Source organism: Zootoca vivipara, chromosome Z2 (genome assembly GCF_965207765.1).
Source record: "Zootoca vivipara chromosome Z2, rZooViv2.hap1.1, whole genome shotgun sequence".
NCBI classification, from domain to species: domain Eukaryota; kingdom Metazoa; phylum Chordata; class Lepidosauria; order Squamata; family Lacertidae; genus Zootoca; species Zootoca vivipara.
Window position 1 is genome coordinate 34028013 of NC_142585.1, and position 23950 is coordinate 34051962.

The 23950-nt window shown below is 47.5% G+C and overlaps 1 protein-coding gene across 1 annotated transcript; it reads left to right on the top strand.

Annotated features, from left to right (window-relative positions):
- The first annotated feature begins 18866 nt into the window (after positions 1-18866).
- On the top strand, positions 18867-22198 carry IER5L (immediate early response 5 like). The gene has a single exon (XM_035114131.3). The coding sequence runs from the start codon at positions 19033-19035 to the stop codon at positions 20356-20358; it is 1326 nt and encodes a 441-aa protein (XP_034970022.1). The 5' UTR covers positions 18867-19032; the 3' UTR covers positions 20359-22198.
- Positions 22199-23950: the final 1752 nt, after the last annotated feature.

Here is a 23950-nt window from a genome sequence, read left to right on the forward strand (position 1 = left end):
GCAATTTGCTTTTAAAAGCATCATGGCTGCACAGAGGTTGAATACACGCACTTCCCTGGGAGGAAATGTATTTCGTATAATCATAGAATTGTAGAGCCGGTAGGGGCCCCAAGAGGCATCTAGTCGAACCCCCTACAAAGCAGGAATTACAGCTAAAGAACCCCTGACAGATGGCCATCTGACCTCTGCTTAAAAACAGTGTAAGATTGGCTTTCGTTCTTAGTTCCTGGAATGCTTTCAGCTCAGGAGCCTGCAGTGCAAGAGCTGAAACTGAGCAGCCAACTAGGGCCTCTGCATGCCAGCAGGGGCACACACTGCGTGGGATGGGTCTGCTTTTGGAATAATAATAGGGGGTGCTCTGAGCACATCTCTAAGGCTCTCCCAGGTAAAGAAGAAGGGGTGTGGAGGATAAAACCAGCAGGCCTTGCTCTTTGATCAGGGTAAGGATGCAACTCAGCGGCAGACTATCGGCTTTGCACGCAGAAGTTCCCAGGTTCGATCCCCAAGGGCATCTGCAAGCAGACCTGGGAAAGACTTTCAAGCCCTAGAGAGCTATTGCCAATCAGTGCATGTGGTAGTGAGCAAGATGCAGGGGAAGGCAGTGTCCTGTGTTCAACCTTCAGAACCATGAGGACTAGAATCTTGCTTTATTTTTAGGGGATGGGCAGCAGCTCTGTGGTAGAGCATCTGCTTTGCACACAGAAGTCCCAATGCCAGGGATCGAATCGGCAACCTTCTGCATGCAGAGCTGGTACCCTACCTTCTATGGAGCCAGGCTTTGTTCCATTTAGCCCAGTCCTGTAGCACTGACCAGCAGTAACTCTCCAGAGTTTCAGGAAGTTTTTCGCCTGCCTTGCTTGGAATGCCGGAGGGGGGCTGGACCTGGGAACTTCTGCATGCAAAGCAGGTGCTCTACCACTAAGCCAAAGCGCCTCCCAGGAACAGAGGAGGCTGCGTTTTACCAAGTCAGACCTCTGGTCCCGCTACTTCAGAATCCTCGCTACTAACTAGGGACCTTCTGCATGCAAAGCAGCTGCTCTGGGAGGGGGGGGGAGAGATCCAAAAGTCCGATCCCTCCTTGCATCTCTTTCCAAAGCTTCTTCCTCCTGGATGGATCTCTTGCAGTTTTTTCCGTGGGCGAAGGCAGACAGGCGGTTACGGCAGCCTCCCGGAGGCTCATTGATCGCCCAAGGGCAGAACCAACCATACAAAAAAGGGGGGATTTATTAATTTGGGTTCTTTCTTTCTTTCTTTTTTCACAGCCCACATTTCTTGCTCTGAAAAGCGTCTTCGGCTGACGCGGAGGCTTCTCTAAGGCCCAAAGTGCAAAGCCCAGCCCGGCTGGCTCCTCCTCCCCCGCGGCGGCTCCTGCCCATTCCCTCCGGGTCCCCCCACGCTCCAGATGTAAAAAGGGAGGCGCCGAGATCGGGCAGAGACTCCCTGCGGGCAGTCGCGAGGAAAGGGGGGGCGAGGGAACTGCAATTCCCAGCATGCCTTGCTGCTCCCTTGCCATGGCAAACCTGGAGAAGGAAAAAGACCCCCTCGCTGGGGATTGTAGTTTTTTATTGATGAGGGTGATTTTTCTGGGAATTGTAGTCTTTTATTAATGTTGAGTATGATGGGAATTGTAGTCTAGTTATTATTAATAATGATGATAATTGTAGTTTATTATTATTTTGCTGCCAATTGTAATCTATTCTATGATTCTGCTTTTATTACAGTATTGGGAATTGTAGTCTGTTGTTGTTATTTTGCTGGCAAGTGTATATTATCATTTTGCTGGCAATTGCAGCCTATTGCTAATTAATATCAATTCGCTGAGAATTGCCGTCTGTGATTTTTATTATTTATATTATCATGAGAATTGTAGTCTCTTATTTATTATTATTATTATTATTATTATTATTATTATTATTATTATTATTTTGCTTGCAGTTGTGGTCGCCGTCATTATTAGTATTATTCACACGTGTGCGTGCGTGCGTGCGCGCGCGTTTTTAAAGTTCACCCCTAGAGGGGAGCGCCTCCTTTGGGGGTAGGGGGTGTCGGAGAGGGGGCGCCGAGAGGGCTCATGCGTTGCAACGCCGTGCAATTTAATTGCACCCCTTCCTCTCCCCCCCACCCCCGCGGCTCATCATTATCTCCAGTAGGATCGAAATTAGAAGGGGGGGAGAGAGAGAGGGAGAAAGAGAGGAGGGGAAACAGCTGCATTTCCCATTAAAAAGGGAAGGAGCGAGGCAGGCAGGTTTTTTAACCCTTCTGCTCCCGCGATTTTTAACACCCCATGGGCTGGTTTGGGTATGTATATTTGTGCTGTTAAGGCTGTGTGCCATCCCTTCTGCAGACTTAAGCCACACTGAATTCTCCGTAGACCTTTCTTTTTTCACACCGGGTTGCATGCCTGCCACCTTCTTCATATTTACTTCGGAGTAAACATCCGAAGTAAGCTTACTCTGGAGGTAAACATGCCTGAGACCAGACTGCAGACCACCATTCATTTTCATTACTATATGGTTCATAATACCCCACTTTTCCTCCATCCAGCTCTGTGGTGGCTCTTCTCCTCCCCTCCATTTTATCATTGCCACAGCCCCATGAGGAAGGCTAGGCTGAGAGGAAGTGGCTCAAGGTCAACATGCAGTGAGTTTCATGTTGCTGAGTGGGAGGATTTGAACCCTGGTTGTGCTAGCCCAAGACTCTAACCACTACACTAATCCACACAGCTGTCTTTGGAATGGGCCTGCCCAAACGTAGTGGGTTTTACTTCGGAGTAGACACTAGCTTGGGTTGTGTTGTAACAAAACCCACACACATTGTCATAAGGGGGGGAGCAACTCCCCAAATCAAGTAAATAAATAAAAACAATCAATTGCATCACAGATAACTTGGGTCTACCCCTCCCCAACATAAAGCTGCCCCCCCAAAAAAATCCTGCCTACGCCCATGGCCACACAACTCCACGAATGAATAAATTGTTGTTTAATTAAATGGCCAAGGGAAAGATTGCAAAGTATCAAAAAGTTCTTAAATATGAATTATCCTTTATTTTCAGCAAGACTTAAGCAGAGATCCTTATGCCAGTCGGTATCTGTACTGGATTTGAAATTGTTTTGAGGTTTTGTTTTTCATATATGGAATAGCTTTTAATCATATATTTATTGTAAGTTTATTGTTCTAACCAAAGGCCATGACAGACTTGAAGCAATGGTATTAATAAAATACCGTAATACAGAATGTGCCCACCCTTGGCTCATTTGGGTTCCAGGAGATGTGTGCACGGTGGGGTCCAGCTACCACTACCCAAGCCTCTGACCTCCGCTACGACACCCACTTTCTGAACCACGGCCTCCCTAGGGTGCATATCAGCTGCTAGTTAGGGGGTGGGACCCAGCCAGGCCACCTCTGGTGACAACCACAGCACCTTCCGACCCCTCTGGAGGGACCCCAGAACACCTTCTTCCTACTTTGTTCCTCTCCCACATCCTGGCTCCCCTGCCAGAGGTTGAGAAGAGACCCAAGCCAAACCCACCCACCTTCTGGGCAGCGTTAAGGTTGGGAGTGGGAGTGGCTTTTCTGATCCAGATGTTTAGGTGAAAGAGGAGCCTTGGGAAGGGCATCCCTACAGGGCTGGCCCATTTGTGGAACTGGGCACAGAAGCCCATAAAAGAGAAGACAGTTTGGCATCTCTCACACTGGGCAGTCAGTTCTAGTTGCTGTCTGTGGATGGCACCTGGCGTAGCATTAGCAATCAGCTGTGAGAATCTTGAATTGCAGGGGGTTGGCTAGATGGCCCTTGCAGGCCCTTCCAACTGTACAATTCTATGATCCATAATATAAGCAAACATCCATGATGTAAGAGACAGAAGATAACAGAGGCTCCAACAAGTTTAAATCTAGCTTGATGGCAGGTTAAACCTCCACATCACCAAAATGACTTGTAGTGATTTCTTCTTCAATTACAGTGGTACCTTGGCTCTCGAACTTAATCTGTTCCGGGAGTCCGTTCAACTCCTGAAACCATTCAAAAACCAAGGTGTGGCTTCCAATTGGCTGCAGGAGCTTCCTGCAGTCAAGCAGAAGCCAGGTCAGATGTTTGGCTTCTGAAAAACGTTTGCAAACCGGAACACATATACAGGGCCGGCCCTAAGGCAAGGCTGGGTGGCGCAATGCAGCAGGGCGCCAGGGGGCGCCGCGCTGCGCCCGCCAGACAGCCGCGCTGGGAAACTGGGGGTGCCGGAGGGAGTCAGAAAGCCCAAGGGTCACTGGTGCCAGAGCCAGTAGTGGGTGGAGCCAATGAGTGGAAGAGCTAACTAATTCCAGTTTTGTCTCACAGGTTTTCTGCAAGTGACAGCCCTGAGACTGAGGAGTAGGAGGAAACTGAACCCATTGCAATGCCCTAGATTAGTTGTAAATAAGGAGGTAGGAAGGAAGGTGGAGGCTAGCTGAGGGTAAACGGATCTTATTTATAGTTACAGGTAGGTAGCCGTGTTAGTCTGGCGTAGTCGAAACAAAATAAAAAAAATATCCTTCCAGTAGCACCTTAGAGACCAACTAAGTTTATAATTGGGATGAGCTTTCAGATACTGTACATGGTGTATCTGAAGAAGTGTGCATGCACACGAAAGCTCATCCCAATGACAAACTTAGTTGGTCTCTAAGGTGCTACTGGAAGGGATCTTATTTATATTTATTTAACCTTCACTACTGCATTTATAGTGGGACACAGCACACGGGTGGCACTGTGGAGTGGGATGCGGGTGGCACTGTGTTCTAAACAGAGCCTAGAGCTTGCTGATCAGAAGGTCAGTGGTTCGAATCCCCGTGATGAGGTGAGCTCCTGTTGCTCTGTCCCTGCTCCTGCCAACCTAGCAGTTTGAAAGCACATCAAAGTGCAAGTAGGTAATTAGGTACCGCTACAGCAGGAAGGTAAACGGCGTTTCCGTGCGCTGCTCTGGTTCGCCAGAAGCGGCTTTGTCATGCTGGCCACATGACCTGGAAGCTGTACGCCGGCTCCCTCGGCCAATAACGCGAGATGAGCGCCGCAACCCCACGACTGGACCTAGTGGTCAGGGGTCCCTTTACCTTTACTGTACTGCATTTATATCGCACAATTTTTCTCCAAGGAGCTCAAGGTAGCACACATGGTTCTCACCTTCCTCAGTTAATCCATACAACAACCCTAGTTTGCTTAGGCTGAGAGGCAGAGGCTGGCCCAAGGTCACCCAATGAGCTTCATGACCAAGTGAGTATGTGAATCCTGGACTCCCAGGTCCTACTCTGGCACTCTAAGCTCTACACCACACTGCCCTAATGGACCAGCCTGCACTGGATTGTTCAGATCTTTGTGGCTTATTGTTTGCTTCTTCTTCTTCTTCTTCTTCTTCTTCTTCTTCTTCTTCTTCTTCTTCTTCTTCTTCTTCTTCTTCTTCTTCTTCTTCTTCCTCCTCCTCCTCCTCCTCCTCCTCCTCCTCCTCCTCCTCTTCTTCTTCTTCTTGAATAACAGTTTAAAAACTGGGGTAGGGGAGTGGGCATCTAGAGGGCCAGCATAATGGATCTTTTGCTAGTGCGGCATTTTAAAATTCTGAAATAGTGTTTTAGGAACAAGCAAGCTGTTGCATGGCGGAGCTAGCATTTACACCTAAAAACAGTTCCAGCTGATCACTTTGTGATGGTTTCCCCAAAAACCTATTTAGCACGAAAAGCACTTCCTTGAAAAAGCACACACACACACACACACACACACACACACACACACACACACCTCAAGTTGCTCGCCAGATCAATTCAAAACAAGTGCAGATTACTCGCCCGTAGGGTTGCAAATGAAAAGACATGACGCAAAAGGAAAAAGGGTGGAGAGGAAGGAGCCGGGAAAGCAGACTTGGGTCAGTCTCTGCCTCTCAGCCTAACCTACCTCACAGGGCTGTTGTAGGGATTAAATGAGGAGGGGGAGTACCATGCAGGCCAACTTGATGTCCTTGGAGAATGCAACAACAACCACAACAACAACAGCAACAAGTTCCCCCACCCTGCCTTAGCTGCTTCAGAGGTTCAGGTGAGCCTTGGAAAACAGGGTCCACTATTTAAAAGAAGAAGAAGAAAAGAAACAAAGAATTGCCACAGTACAAATTATTGTTCGATGTAACATTTTTAAAAAACATTTTCTTGGCATGGGAAGGGATCAGTTCTATCCCATCCCCAAGTCCATTTACACATCAAAAGCTTAGAACTTTTGAGGGATGAGCAAGAGAGTGTGAAAGGATCCAAAAGTAATGCTGGAGGCTGGCTTAACCATTTCTGCAAAGTTGCAGAGCATCCCTTTTGTTAGGTAGATTGGCTCATTGTTTTCAGTTGATGGCCTTTTGAACAGATGAGGAAATACCTGAAAAGGGCACCCTTCCCTACCTCCCTCCCCCCTACCTCCCTCCCTCCCTCCTCCTCCTCTCTCACACACACACCCCTCCTTGCTGAAGATGCTCTGATCATGGTGTATGCCAGCAAAGAGAAATTGCAGCTTTTGAATCAAAGGCATAAGACCATAAAAAGAGTCTGTCTGCTGGATCTGGTCAATGGCCGATTCAGTCCAGCAGCCTGTTCTCACAGTGGCCAACCAGATGCCAAATTCTGGGAAACCTGCAAGCAATATCTGAGTGCAGCAGCACTCTCCAGTACTTGTTCCCCATCACCTGATATTCAGAGGCAAACTGCCCCCTGAGCATGAAGGTTCTGCTGTCACAGTAGACCTCCATATGGAGAAACAGTCCAGCAGTGGCCAACCAGATGCCTATAGGAAACCATCAAGTAGGACCTGAGCAAACCTGTACTCTCTTCCTGCCATTTCCAGCAACTGGTATTCATAAGTATTTACTGCCTCTGACGAGTAGTACAGTGGTACCTTGGTTCTCAAATGTAATCCATTCTGGAAGTCTGTTCGACTTCCAAAACATTCAAAAACCAAGGCACAGCTTCCGATTGGCTGCAGGAGCTTCCTGCACTCAATCAGAAGCCACGTTCGACATTCCGGAACACTTACTTCCGGGTTTTCGGCTTTCGGGGGCTGATTTGTTCGTCAACTAAGCTGTTCAAGAACCAAGGTTCCACTGTAATTGATAAGCCTCTCCTCAATGCATTTGTCCAATCCTCTTTCACATCCATGCAAATTGGTGTCCATTACTTCCTCCTGCAGCAGAGAGTTCCATAGTTTAACTATGCACTGAGTGACTATGTCCTTTCTTTTGCCTGTCCTGAATCCCCCAACACTTCATTGCATATCCACAAGATCTGGGGTTAGGGGAGAGGGAGAAAAATCTTTTCTATCCACTTTCTCCATGCTGGACTTGCCTTTTCTCTAATATAAGAATGAAAGATTAGCCTGTTAGATCAGAATCCTGTTCTCAGAGGATGCTGTTCTCACTGTGTATGGGGTCTTAGGGAAGGGGCAGAATCTCTTCTGGGGGACATGCTGTGGTCCTTCTGGGATAGTTTGCCCACCTTTGGTCCCCACCCTGCACACAGCTCTCACCTATGGCTCCTAGAAGCGGACAGCATCCACACCTTGGGAAATGGCTTTAACTGGCCAGCTAAACCTATGGGTCTTAAGCCCTAAATGAGTCAGGTGAGTTAGGGACCTGCATGCAAAGACAGGATCTGGCAGATTGAGCAGATGAGGCCAATGACAGGTCCAACAGTCATCAGGAAGGCAGTTTCTGCATATACAGTACTGAGAGGGGCAGATGGGGCTCGTCAACCTGGGAAGGTAGCCCACTAGCAGAAGGAAAACTCTAATCCTAAACTTCCACTGCCTTGCAGCCATATTCATTTGTGAGAAAGGCTTTGGGAGCAAACCCTGAGGAACAATCTGCACTCACTGCCTTGTGTGACATCTTCAGGAGATGAAAATCCTACACAAATCCAGAGTGGAGTCCCTAAGGTGGTTGGATGGCACCTTGTATGCCTCCTTCTGGCAACTCCCGCACCCAAGCTAGTGCCCAATGTACTGCTCTGCTTTTCTATGGACTACATCAGCAAGGCAGAGAGGCATATTGTGCTGCCTGGGCCACTTAGGACCGCCATATACATGCTCCAAGCTTGCGCTCTGGAGAGATCACTTTGGTGCTCCTAGTGCAGTGAAAACGGTGCTGGATGCAGCAGTTATGGGTTATAAGCCCAACCTGATTGATGTAAGGCACGAGTGCTACAGGTTGCCTTCATCAGTAAGAGAAATCATCATGTCTTACTGATCAGCTACTACGGTACCCATCTTAAGCCAGGCAGCCCTTGGACAATACATTTCTGAGCTGCCACTGTCCACCTGCTTCAATGGGTGCGTGCACCAGGCAGAAAATAAAATAAACAAACCTCTTGCACTTAGCAAGCTGTAACGTCAGGACCATGTGTCCTGGCTTGTCCTCCTGCAGGTCAACAACCATGAGCTAAAAATGCTCAACAATGATGTTGCCACTTTAAAGGAGATCAGACTCACTTCAAATGGCTGCCTCCAAGAGAACTACACCTTTTTCTGGCAAGGAAGACATCCAGAAGAACCATGTTTTCACAGTGTAGGCTTCTGTCTGTGATAGAACTGCCAATTGAGGGCTCAGAACACTTGCTTTCCCCCTACCTCTCAACCAGCTCCAGTCTGGTTAACATATTGAGTGTCTACGTTCCCACTGTGTGCTCTGGCATACAAACCAAGGACCAGTTCTACAAGGAACTAGACCAGGCTGTCAGGAGGGTCTCAGGCTATGAACACCTATTCCTGCTGGGAGTTTTGAATGCCAGAGTTGGGGGCGATCATCACAAATGGGGCAACTGAGTAGATCACTTTGGTATTGGCAGCATGAACGAGAACAGACAAAGGTTGCTTGAGCTATACTTGTATAGCATAGCCTCTGCGTCACAAACACTATCTTCTCTATCAAGGCAAAACACTGAATGTCTTGGATACATCCAAGATCAAGGACACTGGCACCAGCTGGACTTGATAGTCACTAGGCGATCGTTCGCTCCCACTATGTTGATTGCTACATAGATCACTCCCTGGTGGTGAGCAAAATTCATCTCCACCCAAAGAGGATCCATAGCACAAAGCAGAAAGTGCAGCCTTGAATCAACACTGCCAGAACAATCATATCTGAACTTTATGAACACTTCTCTCTGATTCTGTTCAGCAAGCCATACTAAACTGCCCCCAAGATAGTGTCAAAGCAAGGCGGAACTACATCAAAGAGGTAACCTACAACACCTTTGGCAAAAGAGAGCAGTAGATCCCCAACTGATTTGAGGCCAGCATGAAGAACGTGCAGCCTGATATCTCTGCAAAACATGAGGCTGTTGTGACCTTGCTTGCTGCACTGAGAAAGGCAAGAAGTGGTGCCCAGCAGATTGGCAGATGATGTGCCAATGACCACTGGCTAAAGCTGTGTCAGAACATTCAACTCCCTGCTGGCAGTAGCAGCACTCACAAAATGTATGAAGGCATGAAGAAAGCCTTTGGACCAGCAGTCAGGAAAACGGCATTTCTGAAAATCTTGTCTGGAGAGATCATCATAGACCACAGGAAGCAGATGAAGCAATGGGCAGAGCACTAGCAAGAACTGTACTCATGGGAAAACATGACACAGGACTCAACAGTATCCAGATTCTGCTTGTTTTGGAAGAGCTGGAAGCCCCCCCCCCCTTGATGAGCTGAAGAACGCCATCAACTCTCAGGTAAAGCCCCAAGACAGAATGGAATCCCAACAGAAGTGCCAAAAGCCAGATTCAATTCCTCCCTCATGACACACCTCCACAGCCTCCTCTTGCAGTGTTGGGAACAAGGATTTATGCCACAAAACATGCACAACTCCAGCATTGTGACCCTCTACAACAGAGTGGTCCAATGCATGGCTCGAGGGCCACATATGACTCTTGATGCCTCAGCAACATTTGACACACACCCACCCAGCCCTCCCGCTTGCCTTTCCAAAACCAGGTAAGAGAGGTTCTGGGCTTTGGGAAGGAGGTATGAGGGCTCTGACAGAGTCCTCCCTCCTCCTTCCCAAAGTCTAGTGAGCACTTTCCCAGATTTGGGAAGGAGATGCAAGGGCTCTAGGACCCTGCCAGAGACTTATGCAGCCTTACCAAAGACCAGCACCTCATGTAGCTAGCTTTGGGAAGGCAACAAGAAGGCATCAAGTTTTGGGCTCACTCCCCCAACCCACATGCAACAAAGCACTGTGCAGCCCAAAGGTTTCATGCCCAAGTACACTTGCAGTCCACTTGGTATGAAAAGTTGGACCACCCTGCTCTACTACAAGAACAAAGGTGACCGCCATGACTGTAACAACTACCACTTGTTGGAAAGGTCTATTCCGAGTCACAATGCGGCTTTAGAGCTCAGAGGTCAACATGATTTTCCCACTGTGTCATCTACAAGAGAAATGCTGGAAGCAGAGATACCCCATGTACATTGCCTTCATAGACAAAGGCACTTGAACTCGTCAATCAAGAAGGACTCTTCACACTGCTCAACAAGATAGGATGCCCACCTTAGCTCCACAAGATGATGTGTCCTTCTACAAGCCTGGCACCAACCAATATGACAGCTCATCCTCAGGCACCTTCCCTATAAAGAGGAGGGGAAAACAGGGCTGTGTTTTTGCTCCAACTCTCTTTGGCATATTCTTCTCCCTGTTGCTTTTATACACCTTCACCTTGACAGAAAACGGTGTTGACATCCATGCAAGGAGTGACGGGGGTCTGTTCAACCTGGCATGTCTCATAAAATCATAGAGTTGAAAGAGACCACAAGGGCCAACCCCCTGTCAAGCAGGAAACACCATCAAAGCATTCTTGACATATGGCTGTCAAGCCTCTGCTTAAAGACCTACAAAGAAGGAGATTCCACCACACTCCTTGGTAGCAAATTCCACTGCTGAACAGCTCTTACTGTCAGGAAGTTCTTCCTAATGTTTAGGTGGAATCTACTTTCTTGTAGTTTGAATCCATTGCTCCGTGTCCGCTTCTCTGGAGCAGCAGAAAACAACCTTTCTCCCTCCTCTATATGACATCCTTTTATATATTTGAACATGGCTATCATATTACCCCTTAACCTTCTCTTCTCCAGGCTAAACATACCCAGCTTCCTAAGCTGTTCCTCATAAGGCATCATTTGTTTCCAGGGCTTTGACCAGTTTGGTTGCCCTCTTCTGGACATGTTCCAGCTTGTCAGTATCCTTCTTGAACTGTGGTGCCCAGAACTGGACACAGTACTCCAGGTGAGGTCTGACCAGAGCAGAATACAGTGGTACTATTACTTCCCTTGATCTAGATGCTATACTCCTATTGATGCAGCCCAGAATTGCATTGGCTTTTTTAGCTGCTGCATCACACTGTTGACTCATGTCAAGTTTGTGGTCTACCAGGACTCCTAGATCCTTTTCACATGTACTGCTCTCCATTCCAAAAGAAAAGTGTGCCAGGTCCTCATCCAAGGGATGTTCCTTGCAGATGATGCAGTCTTGATAGTGTGCTCTGGGGAAGCTCTACAGGTGATGAAGACTAATATCTTGGGTCAGGACGGCTCCAGCACTCCATGAATCAGCATTGGTGACCATGAGCTTAAGGTGATAGACGATTTTATCTACCTGGGCTCCATCATAACCAGCAACATCTCCATCAACACTGAGCTGGACAGGTGTACAGGCACGCACACACACACACACACACACACACACACACACCAAAATTTACGTGCATTCTACTTGCGTGCGACCACATATACATGTGGCGCCTGGAAAAAATTAAATAATTCAATTCATGCCCAGAAATGGAGAGAGCTGGAGAGTTCTTGTGGCTTGTGAGGAGACCCTCCCCAGAACTCGAAGAGGATGTCACTGAGGGTGAAAGAAGCCCCGAAGAGACCTGGGGCACAGCGGGACTTTGTTTACGCTGCTCAGTCTCCCTGCCTAACAGCTGATATGCACAGCAGCACAGCAGCCGCTTTCCTGTACATCCTCCAGCCTCCTGTCGGCCCCAGAGCTTCAGTTCTAGTTGTGGCTATTTTCTGATACAGCTTTCTTTGGGTATGGATTGAAGAGAAAGAGGCAGAGAGGGCATTTAAAGCGTGTTTGGAGGGTACTCACTTTACGCAATTTCACTAATGTGGAATGTAAACCCCGAGTAAGCAAGGACTTGCCTGTATTGGCAAGGCAGCTACGGCAATGGCTCACCTCTCTAAAAGGGTATGGGAGGATGTGATGCTAACATCCAATACAGTTGAAGGTCTGCTAGGCTTCGTGTTGAGATGTGGCGGCAACTTACACCGGCCAGGAGTGACGCATCAACACATGTGCTGTGTCAGGAAGATTTGGGGCATCCCGTAGCAGGACAAGCGTCTCAAACAAAATTGTGCTCTCCTAAGCCCACATTCCCATCACGAATCATGGAAATGGAAGGTACCCCAAGGGTCATCTAGTCCAACCCCAGGCAGTTCCGGAATCTCAACTAAACCAATCCAAGAAAAGTGCTGAGACAAGGAATGACCACTGGGAGGAGCACGGAGAGAAGAAACACCCCCGGTGCATCTGCAGTAGCACAACCAGACACAACAAAGCATGCCTCTCTCATATCGGTCTCTACAGCCACGACAGGCACTGCGACCTTCCAACAGTTTGACTTTATTCCCAAAGGTTCACTCTTCCACTGTCTCCTAGGACAGATGGATGCCGACCCGCCAGGTGCCTGTGGTAAGCCCTAAATGAAACACTCTAAATGAAAAAACCCCAAATGTTGTAACTCTTTTTTCCCTTTTCCTTTTTTGTCACTACACATTGGTATTGTCAACAGAGGCGAAGAGTAAGAGGGCAAGTCCCATATGTTGTAACCTATCCTCATAAGAAAATAAGAGAAAACAACCAGGGAGCTAGTGTAGCATAGCATCTGGAGTGTCAAAGACCAAGACCTGGGAGAGACCAGGGTTCAAATCACCACCCATGAAGCTCACTGGGTGACCTTGGGCCAGTCACTGCCTTTGAGCCTAACCCACCTCGCAGGGTTGTTGTGGGGATTAAATGAGGAGGGGGGAACCATGTAGGCTACCTTGAGCTTCTTGGAGAAAAAGGTAGAGCAAATATGCAATGAATCAATATCAATCAATCAGTAACTACGAACAAGTAGCAATCAAGGGGGGAGGGAACGAAGAGTCTTAAATCCTGCACTGCATTTCCTGCATTACTGACGCCACCCCAATGGACACGTGAAAATATATGCTGTCCTGCTCATGAGGAAGGGTGGAAACGGATCAGAGAACCTGGGGAGTTTATGAAGGGACTTGGGCGACAGAGCCAGGAGATGGTTATCACACACACAAAGTCAGGAAATGGATACAGTCACCGCTCAACTGGGAGGGTGCAGGATGAGGGCAGCAAACAGCAGACACTCCAGCTTTGGGAAGGAAGCAGGGCAGCTGTCACACTGCAGAGGGACTTCCTGCAGGGGCCTCTGGTGACCCAGGGGGAGGAGGCAACAGCTGCAGTCAAATGAGGATCTGAGAACACGCTTTTTTCCTGACAGCCTGCAGCACCCTGGATCCAAGTTTGTGCCAGAGCTGAGCTCTGGCGGGAGGACTAGGATCCTGCCACACCTCCAATCGTAGGAACACAGAAGCTGCCTTGTATATCAAGACCACAGGTCCATCTGGCTCACTATTGCTTGACACTGACTGACAGTGGATTTACAGAAGTTGCCTTTCTTGAGATGCTAGACCTCATAGTTCTGGATGATGGGCTGGTTTAGCTAACAGAGGAAGCTGCCTTATACATGTCATGTGTTAAGTCCACCTGGCTTAGTATTGTCAACAAGGACCATCACTGGCTCTCTGGGTTTACAGACAGGGAGGTCTTTCCAAGTCCTACCTGGAGATGCCAGGGATCAAACCTTCTGCGTGCAAAGCAGGTACTCTGCTCACTGAGCTATGGCCCCTTCCCCAAAGGAAAGGCAATCTGGTAGGCACTGTATACGTGGACTGTCAAAATGCTTTCGACAAAGTTCCTCAGCAAAGGCTACTGAGAAAGCTTAACAGTTGTGGATGGCCCATCTAGTCCTGCATCCTGTTCTCTCAGTGGTCAACCTGTGGGAAACCTGCAAGCGGGACACAAGCTCAACAACCCTCTCCTCTCCCGCTGTGGTTTCCAGCAACTGGGATTCAGAAGCATTGCTGTGTCCAGCTGTGGAGGCAGATCATAGCCATCATGGCTAGTAGCCATTGATAGCCCTTCTCCTTCCACCTCCATGAGCTTGTCCCATCCTCTTTTAAAGCCACCTAGGTTGCTGGCTATCACTGCCTCCTGTGAGAAGGAGTTCCATAGTTTAACTATGTACTGCATGAAAAAGAACTTCATTTTATCAGTCCTGGATCTTCCAGCATTCAGTTTCATTGGATGTCCACCAGTACTAGTGTTAAGGTCCTGTTATTGATTAGTAAGTGGTTAAAGAACAGGAAGCAGAGAGAAAGAACACAACTGGACAGTTCTCACAATGGAAGGATGTCAAACCCCATTCCTGCAACTCTAATTCGTTTTCACTGTTTTTAATACAGCACTGTTGTAACCCACCCTGGGACCTACAGGTGAAGAGTAGGTGTTTTTGTTTTTAGTTTTTTTAAAAAAAGATTGGCCCCCAAAAGAACTCAATAAAATGGATGAATAGGCAACAAATTAGGAGTGCATAAAGACATATCAATGAATGTTGATGGGGGGTCTGAGCTGCACAGATGTCTGGGTCACAGAAGATAACCCAATAAATACTGCAGTTTACCCAGCTGCGAAATGGGCAGATTCCGTGTTAGGGATCATCAGCAAAGGAACTGAAAACCTAAATGCAAATATTGTGATGGTGTGACTAACCAGACTTGGAACATGACAAAAAAATCCTTTGGCACCTTAAAGGCTAATGCGCCTACTACAGGCATAAGCTTTCATGGACTCAAGATGGGTGAAGTGAAATCTTAGTAGGCAGCCATGCAGGAGAGAAGAGTTGTAAGGTGCAAGTTGAATGGCAAGCAAGATCCAAACATTACAGTCAGTGTGATAAATGGAGGTGAAGCGTGTGCTTAACATACACTGCCTTTACACTGGCAGATTAGTGATAATTTACTCAGCATGGCTGATAAGGTTGTATCCACTCCTGTTATGGGAAAGGAACCGTTCACCAAGAAAATATCCTGGCATTGGTAAGCTAATTTCCACATGCAGCACAAGAAGAAGAAGAAGAAGAAGAAGAAGAAGAAGAAGAAGAAGAAGAAGAAGAAGAAGAAGAAGAAGAAGAAGAAGAAGAAGAAGAAGAAGTTGTTGTTGTTTAAAAAATATGTTGTGTTAATTTAACTCACAGGTGGACTGGAGCAACTCCACTACAAGGAAAGCTTGCAACATTTGGGGCTTACCACTTTAGGGGGAAAATATAGGACCCCCATCCCATATATATATATATATATATATATATATAGGATGTAAGGTGTGGAGAAAATGGAGAAAGAACTCAACCCAGCTTTCTTGTGAGTAGAACTTGTACACTGGGAAGCCAATTAATCTGTTAGAGCAGTCATTTAAAGAAGGGAGAATCTTCCCATTTTGAATTCCCTCTGTCCCTCAGTTTCCCTGCCTTAAGATCACTTTGCCATGTTACTACATCAGTTTGCATTATTAAAAAACAACCCACCAGCATTTTAATCTACCTTATTCCTAATGTACACCCATTTTGTCTGCAGTTTTGCCTAATGCACACCTATTAGCAAAACCATTTCTTGGGTCTTATTTTTCCCTAGCACAGTGCAAATTTATATCTTATTTTTGCTAATATATGCATTTTGTACACCATTTTTTATGTTCGTTTGGCGAAATTCAGAGAAGTGTGAATTTCAAAGGATAATGTATTTTGGTTCACAGATCCTTTCGGAAAGTGAAAATCGGGGAGCTGCCCCTCAAAATGTAAATCACACTAGGTGTCTCCTCTTAAACCTACTTTTCTTAGGCCACAATCTATTTTTAAAAAGCACTTTGTAGGCTCTAGAGAGTTATAGCCATTGAATGCAATGGAGCTTAAGGGGGAGGGAAGGGTATGGACAGGGTTGTATTATTAGGATAATATATCCTGGAAGAAAATATTGGGAAATGTGAAGGATCTTGCCAACACAGTACTAGCATATGTGGTTAATAAAATATAATAAAATGAAAAGCCATGGTCTTTCACCCCTCAGACTCTGCCTGGGAAGAGAGATTTTAAGACATCTTTGCTCTCCTTGGGGGAAACTGTCAAAATGACTTGATCGTCTAGAATGACATCTGGAAACAACAACAACACAAATATAGCTTCTCATTCATAGGGACCCAATACTTAGCTGCTGGTAACAACTGCTCAGGAGGATTTACGCACCACAGCAATTGGTTGGGAAGAAGTATATATTGTGCAGCCACAATACGGGTTAGCAAATGGGTGGCTTTACAGAAGATTCTAGCTTCCTTAAATATGAATAAAGATGGGGAGTGTTGCACCCCCAGGGGGGCCAAAAGTCCTCAGAGTCAGCAAGCACTAGAAGCATTTCCAACACTTCCATGTAGGAAACTGTACATGCCGTGCACGCTCATAATGTGTGGGTGTAAGCCGCAACAGCCAGGAGTGCAAGCAGAGAGAATAGTCTCCCTCGGAAACAAAGGCAGTTTTGTAAAAGGGTATTCCCCTTGAAAACATGCTGTGCAGTTTCACCAATTTTCCAGAGGGTAAGGGAGGTGAGAAGTGGGGCAAAAAGGTTTTCCCATTCAGAGTGAGGGCGAAAAAAAGAAAAAAGTTATCCCATTCAGAGTGAGTGTTTGCTCATTCTGAGTGTGGAGAAAACGTTTGCCCATTTAGAAATCAGCCCCTCACTCTGATTTGGATTCGTGATGTCAGCACACCCTAAAGAGGAAGACATCCCAGGAAGAATGTTGAGGTAGTGCCAAAATCTGCCCTCCAATTCCTCAAAAGTTTTCTTCCTCTGTAAAACAGTGGGGGTTTTTATTACAGCATTTTCCTGTTTGCATGCAATCATCTGAAACATTGCACAACACATTGTTCAGGGTGTTCTGTTCAAGTTAGGATGAAGACAGGTGTGTACTGATGCTGCTTCAATGGTCCCCTTTGAGGAGCCCTTAGCTGCTTCTTCCCCTATAAGGGGAGGAAATATGAGCAGGAAATATGAGCAAGAGGAAACATGACAGAAGTTTATAAAATTATGTATGGCACAGAGAAAGAGGATAGAGAAAAGTTCTTCTCCTTCTCTCACAACACTAGAACTCATAGACATCCAATGAAGCTGAATGTTTGAAGATAAAAGAATAGGACTTCTTCATGCAGCACATAGTTAAACTATGGAACTCCCTCCCGCAGGCAGTAGTGATGCTTACCAACCTGGATGGCTTTCAAAGAGAATTAGACAAATTTGTGGAGGAGAGGACTATTAGCCACAATGGCTATGTTCTGCTTCCATAGTCAAGGCAATAAATGTTTCTGAATACAGGTTGCTGGAAGCCACAGGAGAGAAGAGGGCTCTTGTACTCAGGTCCTGCTTGTGGATTTCCTGTTGCGGCATTTGGTTGGCCACTGGGAGAACAAGATGCTGGACTAAGTGGGCCCACTTTGACGTGATCCATCAATACTCTTTTTATGCCCAGCTAAGTTTTTTTGGGTCCATGAGTCTCGGTTCCTTTGCTTGCAGCTTCCTATATCTCCAGGTTTTGGAAAGTCCTCAACAAAGAGCTTTTGGAAGTCTTGTTATTTAATTCCCCCCATTCTCCTGCCTCATGAACTGCTACTATCATGTTGTCTTGAACCCAGCTTTCTGCACTTGATATATGGTCTGTGCCAGAACTTTGTTACATACAATGGAATTTGAAGGAAAAGGCAACTTAAGTTACTGTATATTCCTGCGTATAAGACTACTTTTTAACCCAGGAACATCTTCTCAAAAGTCGGGGGTCGTCTTATACGCCGGGTAATATTTCTTATACCGCAAGTATATCCCAAACTCTATATTTTAACTGGAAAAGTTGGGGGTTGTCTTATACGCCCAGTCGTCTTCTACACCGGAATACTTTCTCTAGAAATTGTTTGCCGTGTACCTGCACAGAAAACAGTAAACAAAGTGAATGATAATGATGATAGTCCCTATTCCTTTAGAGAATCACTTTCATTTTCATTTTCATTTTTTAAATCTTTTTAAAGTTCTACCTGTGATTGTTTGTTTCTTTTCAGGATCTGGACTCATCCCTTGAAGAAATTTTTCATTTCTTGAGCCATTCGGGTGCCAACGCTTTTGCACCTGCTTGCCAAGCGGAGGGGAAGAGAGAAACGGAGGCGGATCGCTGGCTCCAGAGGCCCCTCCCCCTCCGAGGCCCCTCCCCCTCGCCCTCCGTCCACATGGCGAGGGCTTCACCTGAGACGGGGAGCCAGGCGTCCGGGGAAGCGCGCACACTCTAGGTGGGTGGAGGGCTATCCGTGGATCGGGCCCTTTCAACCCACCCACCCCCGACGGGGGCTCTGATCCCAGGCTTCCCCGCTGGCCCGGCTTCCCCGCTGCTCGCTCCCGTCTCTCTCTCTCTCTCTCTCTCTCTCTCTCTCTCTCTTTTCTCTCTCTCCAGAGAACCTTCCAGCCGTGCCAAAAAAGCCTGCTAGGTATTTGAATAGCACAAAGGAACCGCCGCGCCTCCATTGGCCGGCTGGTCCTCGGCGGGGCGGGCGCGGGCCGCCACTCGAGCCGAAAACCGTGCTTCCATAGGCCGGGGGGCGGGGCCGAAGAGGATCCATAAATAGCGGGGGTCGGCTAAGCAAGGGCTTATTGCCCGCTGCATTCACCAAGCACGGTCGACAGTGGAGGGCGGAGAGAGAGAGAGCGAGAGAGCGCAAGGAGGGGTGCGGCTCTGCGCCTGCCCGGGGATGGTGAGCTGTGCGCCGGGCTGCTAAGACGGAGAGAGAGCCCCGCTCCAGGCCGGGCTCGGGGTGGATGTGGGCCCGGGGACGGGAATGGAGTGCGCCCTGGACGCCCAGAGCCTGATCAGCCTCTCGCTGCGCAAGATCCACAGCTCGCGGACGCAGCGCGGCGGCATCAAGCTGCACAAGAACCTCCTGGTTTCTTATGTGCTCCGCAACGCCCGGCAGCTCTACCTGAGCGAGCGCTACGCCGAGCTCTACCGCCGCCAGCAGAGCCACCACTACCACCACCCCCAGGAAGGCGGGCTGCTAGCCATGTCGCCCGTCGGAGGAGCAGGCACGCCCGCTTCGCTGGGCGAGATCGCGGCGGATTTCAGCCCTCTCCACTTGCCCGTCGAGGCAGCCGACGAGGCGGACGACGGTCTCCAGCATGGGCAGCTGCGGGGCTGCGCCTTGGCTAGAGGGGGCGGCGAGTCGGCTCTGGAGATGTCCGGGTGCGCCCAGGACGAGGAACCTTTGGCCGGGCTGCCTTCGCTCATGCCGCCCGCTCAACCCCCGGCAACCGTCTCGGGGCTCTGCAGGGACTCTCCGCTGGCTTTCTACCACCGCGCCGCCACGCCGCCGGCGCCCGGGCTGCTTTACGCAGTGCCGGGGAGCTGCGACTTCTCCAGCGGAAGCAACAGCGCCAACACAGGCTCTGCTGCGCCGTCGGGGCTGGTCCCGGCTCCGTCCCCCTCCGCCTCTCCGCACTGCTCCAGCCGCACCACTGTTTTGGACTTGGACACGCACGTGGTGACCACGGTGGAGAACGGCTACTTGCACCAGGACTGCTGCTCGCCCTGTCCTTGCGGCGGCGGCGGCAGCCCAGGCGCCTCGGTGATGGGCGTCCCCCCCAGCCCGGGCTACAAGCGCAAATACTACCCTGGTCACGAGGCCGTGGAGGAAGGAGAAGAAACAGGAGGTTGTGGGAGACGAGGAGGAGGGGGGTCCGTCGTGGGGACGGCGACCCCCATTGGCGGTGTGGGCGGTGGCGGTCCCCCTCCTCCGTCTCACCCCGCCTTCGCTCCCTGCCCCAAGCGCGCCCGCTTCGAGGATTTCAGCGCGGAGCAGCCCCCGACGGCTCCTTCGCCGCCGCCACCACCACTTCTGACGGCGCCCCCGACGGCGTCTCCTCCCCAGGACTCATCCAACATCTCCAACTTGATTTCCATCTTCGGCTCCGGTTTTACCGGGCTGGTAAGCCGGCAGCAGCAACAGTACCCCTACCAAGTCCACCACCAGCAGCAGCAAACCCACCACCAGCAGACGCCCCAGCAGACGCCGCAGCCGGACCCCGAGCAGCCCTTGAACGGGCAACTGTGTAGCAAGCAGGCGCTGGCCAGCTTGGGGGCTTGGACGCGGGCAATCGTGGCCTTCTAGCCGGGACTGGGAAAGATCTGACGGGGCGGGAAGGAAGAAATGCCTGCTGCTTGGCTCTTTTGGTGGGGGTGGGGAGGTTGGAGAGACCCTGAAACAAAGACTGAAGTTGTGGGGGGTGGCTTGGGGCAGTTGACAAGCCAAGCGAATGTTTGTTTGTTTTCTAAATTGTACCATAGAATTTACTTCGAAGATTCTTGCGCCTTTATTTTTCCAGAGATGATGAAGAAATAGTACCTATTTAAACAAAAAGCCCCAACAACAACAAGAGTTCTTTTGTGTCTTCCCCCCACCCCCTGGATGGTGTTGAGTTGTTTTTTTCTCTTTTTCTTTAACTCTTTCCAGGCTTTATTGTATTTCGTTTTTATTTGCCCCCCAAAAACATTGGTGGGGAGGGGAGGAATGCAGGAGGTGAAAAGATGGATAAGGAGAATAAGCTGTGTGTGAGAGAAAAAAGAGTTTACTCCCAAGGTTAAAGTGCTTTAGGGAAAAGGTAGTTCTGGCCATTAAATTGTGGATGGGAATAAGACTCTCCAAAATTGGGGGAGAACTTGAATACCTGAAGCAACTCCAATCTCCCCTCCCACAAGGAGTGTTGTAGAACTTGACACGTTGACTTTTTCAATTGAGCCCAGAATAGTCTGCAAAACTATGGGCTGAGTGGGGGGCTTTTATGCATTATTGTTATTATTATTATTTTATTATTATTATTTAAAAACATTTAAACCAGAAAACTGGCTGCGTTTCTTTAGCAATCTAAACCTTCCAAAATGCATTTTAAAAGGGGTGGATTTCTATAACTTTTCTTCCCCTTCCTGTCCCCCAAAACAGACACATTTGTATGGGGCTGGGCTGTTTCCCTTTGTAGTCACTTGAGTTCTTATAAGGGGAAGGTGGGGTGGTCCTTCCTAGTTCCTGCTAGGGGTTCATGAGTTTTTGGATAGTGGAACAGACGGGGGAGGGGTGGACTCTCCTTCCTTGACCATCTGTCAAAGATGCTTTACTATGATTTCTGCATTGCAGGAGGTTGGAGTAGATGACCCTTGGGGTCCCTCTCAACTTTACAATTCTATGAAATCCCCCCCAAAAAATAATAAAAACTTGCTAACATAATATATATATATAGTTGAAAACATCAACAGAGTGAACAACTTTTCCTGGTTGAAATCTGGATGATGTGATTAGGTATATGTAGCCTAATTTCATGTGAGGGTCTCTTTCCCCTTTTGTATTCTTTGCCATTCCTTGAAGTATATAGTTCTGTCCAACACTGCTCTTTAAAAAAAAGTTTGGGGGAGGAAAGGTGGGGAGTGTTGAGATCTCAACTACTTTACCCATCATACATAGCGCTCTCACAGGTCCTGCCTCCCTCCCTTCCCCCCAAATGTGTGTGTGTGTGAATGCCACAAGTAAATGTGTTAACACTATTTTCATGTCTTTTAATGTGGTGGGTGGTTTGTTTTTCCCCCTTCTCAAAAGATTTTGAACTCTCCTGATGCAACCAGCAATTGTTTGGTCCTATGTGCAAAACAAGGTCTGTGTTTCTGTAACCCTATTCTTCTTTTCTTTTTTTCTTTCAAATAAACTTTGTGTTCTTTTTATTAAAGGGAGAAAATAAAGAACCTTTTGTTGTAAAAAGGTGGATTTTTCTGCTTTTGCCATCCAGCTTTCACATTAAAGCACTGTGTGTATTAAAGGACGCATCCCTAAGCATTATTTTTCCCCTCTTTGTATCTCTGTATATTTTTGTGTGTGTGCATACTGAATTGTATATCACCGGGTAAAACTGTTCAGATTTGTTTAAATTTATAATCTTAATAAAAAGTCCAATTATAAAAAAAAAGTGTGTGTACCTTCACAACTCAACCCTGAAATAGACTGGCTATAGATGGTAATTTTTAAAGACTTGGTATCAAGCAGAGTTCACAGCCAGATTCAAAACTCCCCTTCTCTCTTGGAGTTAGATCTCATTGGGGTTATATCCAGCTGAGTTTTAACTGTGGGAAGACCCACTGAAATTAATGGACCAAGGGTATTCATGTTCATTGATTTCAGTGGGGCTACTGTAAGAAGAGCCAGCACTGAATCTAAGCCACTAATTACAAAAGTGGCTACTCTCAAATAAAGTTTCTTATTATACACATTTTTTGAGTGTCTACTCCCTTGATCTGAGTTAAATAAGCATTGGGTCAGGATGTTAGGAGAGCATTCTTTGAGACTTCTAAATCCAATAACTGATTTGTGAAGATTTATTCCTGAAACATCTGTGATGTTAACTTTTTTATACATTACACCTTTGGGGGAAAGACCCTGAACTCATCACAAGATACAGGCAAAGTATTTGCTTACTCCAGCTGCTTAACCAGAGTTCCCTTGGGTTGGGAGAGTTTAATTCATCACCCAATACTTTTTAACAGGGGCTCTCTTTATTTGTAGGGGATCCATCAGCAGGGAAGGGAGACAAAACTCTCTCAACACCAGGAGGAAAAACCCAGTCTGCTTCCCCTGATCCCAAACATGTTTTCTCCCCCCCCCCAAAAAAAGCCACCAGCAAAGCAGCTTACTCCCAAGTAATCTCAAAGCTTGCTTATTTGTTTTAAAGATGAATATATTTGGAAACTTAAATCAAGGTGTTTGCAGGGAAACCTTAAAATGGCATTTGCACCCTTGTGTCTAAGATGTACTTCTGAAGTTTTAGACATCCTGAGGTTTTGCTTTTTTTATAGCTGGTTAATCTCTGCTCTGTGCCACTTGGTGGTGTATATGAGTGTGTGTTTTCCACAGATACACGCGCACACCCCTCTTCCAACCAAATGAATGAAGGTAATAAAAATATTTTCTGACCACCTACAGGCTGACCTCAGAATGCTTTTAATTTTAATTTTATTTAAGCTCCGGCTTCCAGAGCAGCTTCAGAGGATCGTGGGGAGGTTTATTTTTGTTCTTCGGTTGCTCCCAATTTAAAGGTAAGAAATTGCTATCTTACCTGGGGTGTTGGTTTTTTCCCCGGGGGCCCGCATTTATTCTCGGTTGTTTTGCATCAACCGCGTTTGCATTTGAAGATCCTACCTTGCGCTTGCTACCTTGCGCACACACGCTTTTACTCCAATCTTTAAGGTGGGGGGGGAATCTTCCTTATCACTGAGGTTTTCGTTTTTTACAAAAATAACTTTATTATATAAAACCTCTAAAACCTGTAACAGGGTTGATTTTATATAAAACCTGTAACAGGGTTGATTTTTATCACAACTAATCGCCTGTTTTTGTTTTTAAAGCAAGATGTGTAATTTCATCCCCCTTTTTTAAAAAAGTCGGGATTTATTTTTTAAGTAATAGTTTGTTTTTCTCCAACTAAAATCTTTTTAACAGCGGCGTGGGTTAGACACCTAGGTGTTTGGCTTAACTAAGGTAGTTGCTAGAGCTCCTCCTAGTGTCCAGCTCTGGGAATGGCTGCAACTTGCTTTATCAGGTAGAAAGGACCGGGGCGTTTTTTCCCCCGCCCCCAAAGCACATTTTTGCAGGAGGATGTTTGGGTGAGGTTGGGGGAAGCTGGAAGCAAACGGGATTTTCGCTTCAGTTAAGACTGGAGTGAATA

Bases quoted from the DNA above. Each gene is read 5' to 3' on its own strand.
- IER5L (XM_035114131.3), top strand. From the start codon at position 19,033: ATGGAGTGCGCCCTGGACGCCCAGAGCCTGATCAGCCTCTCGCTGCGC.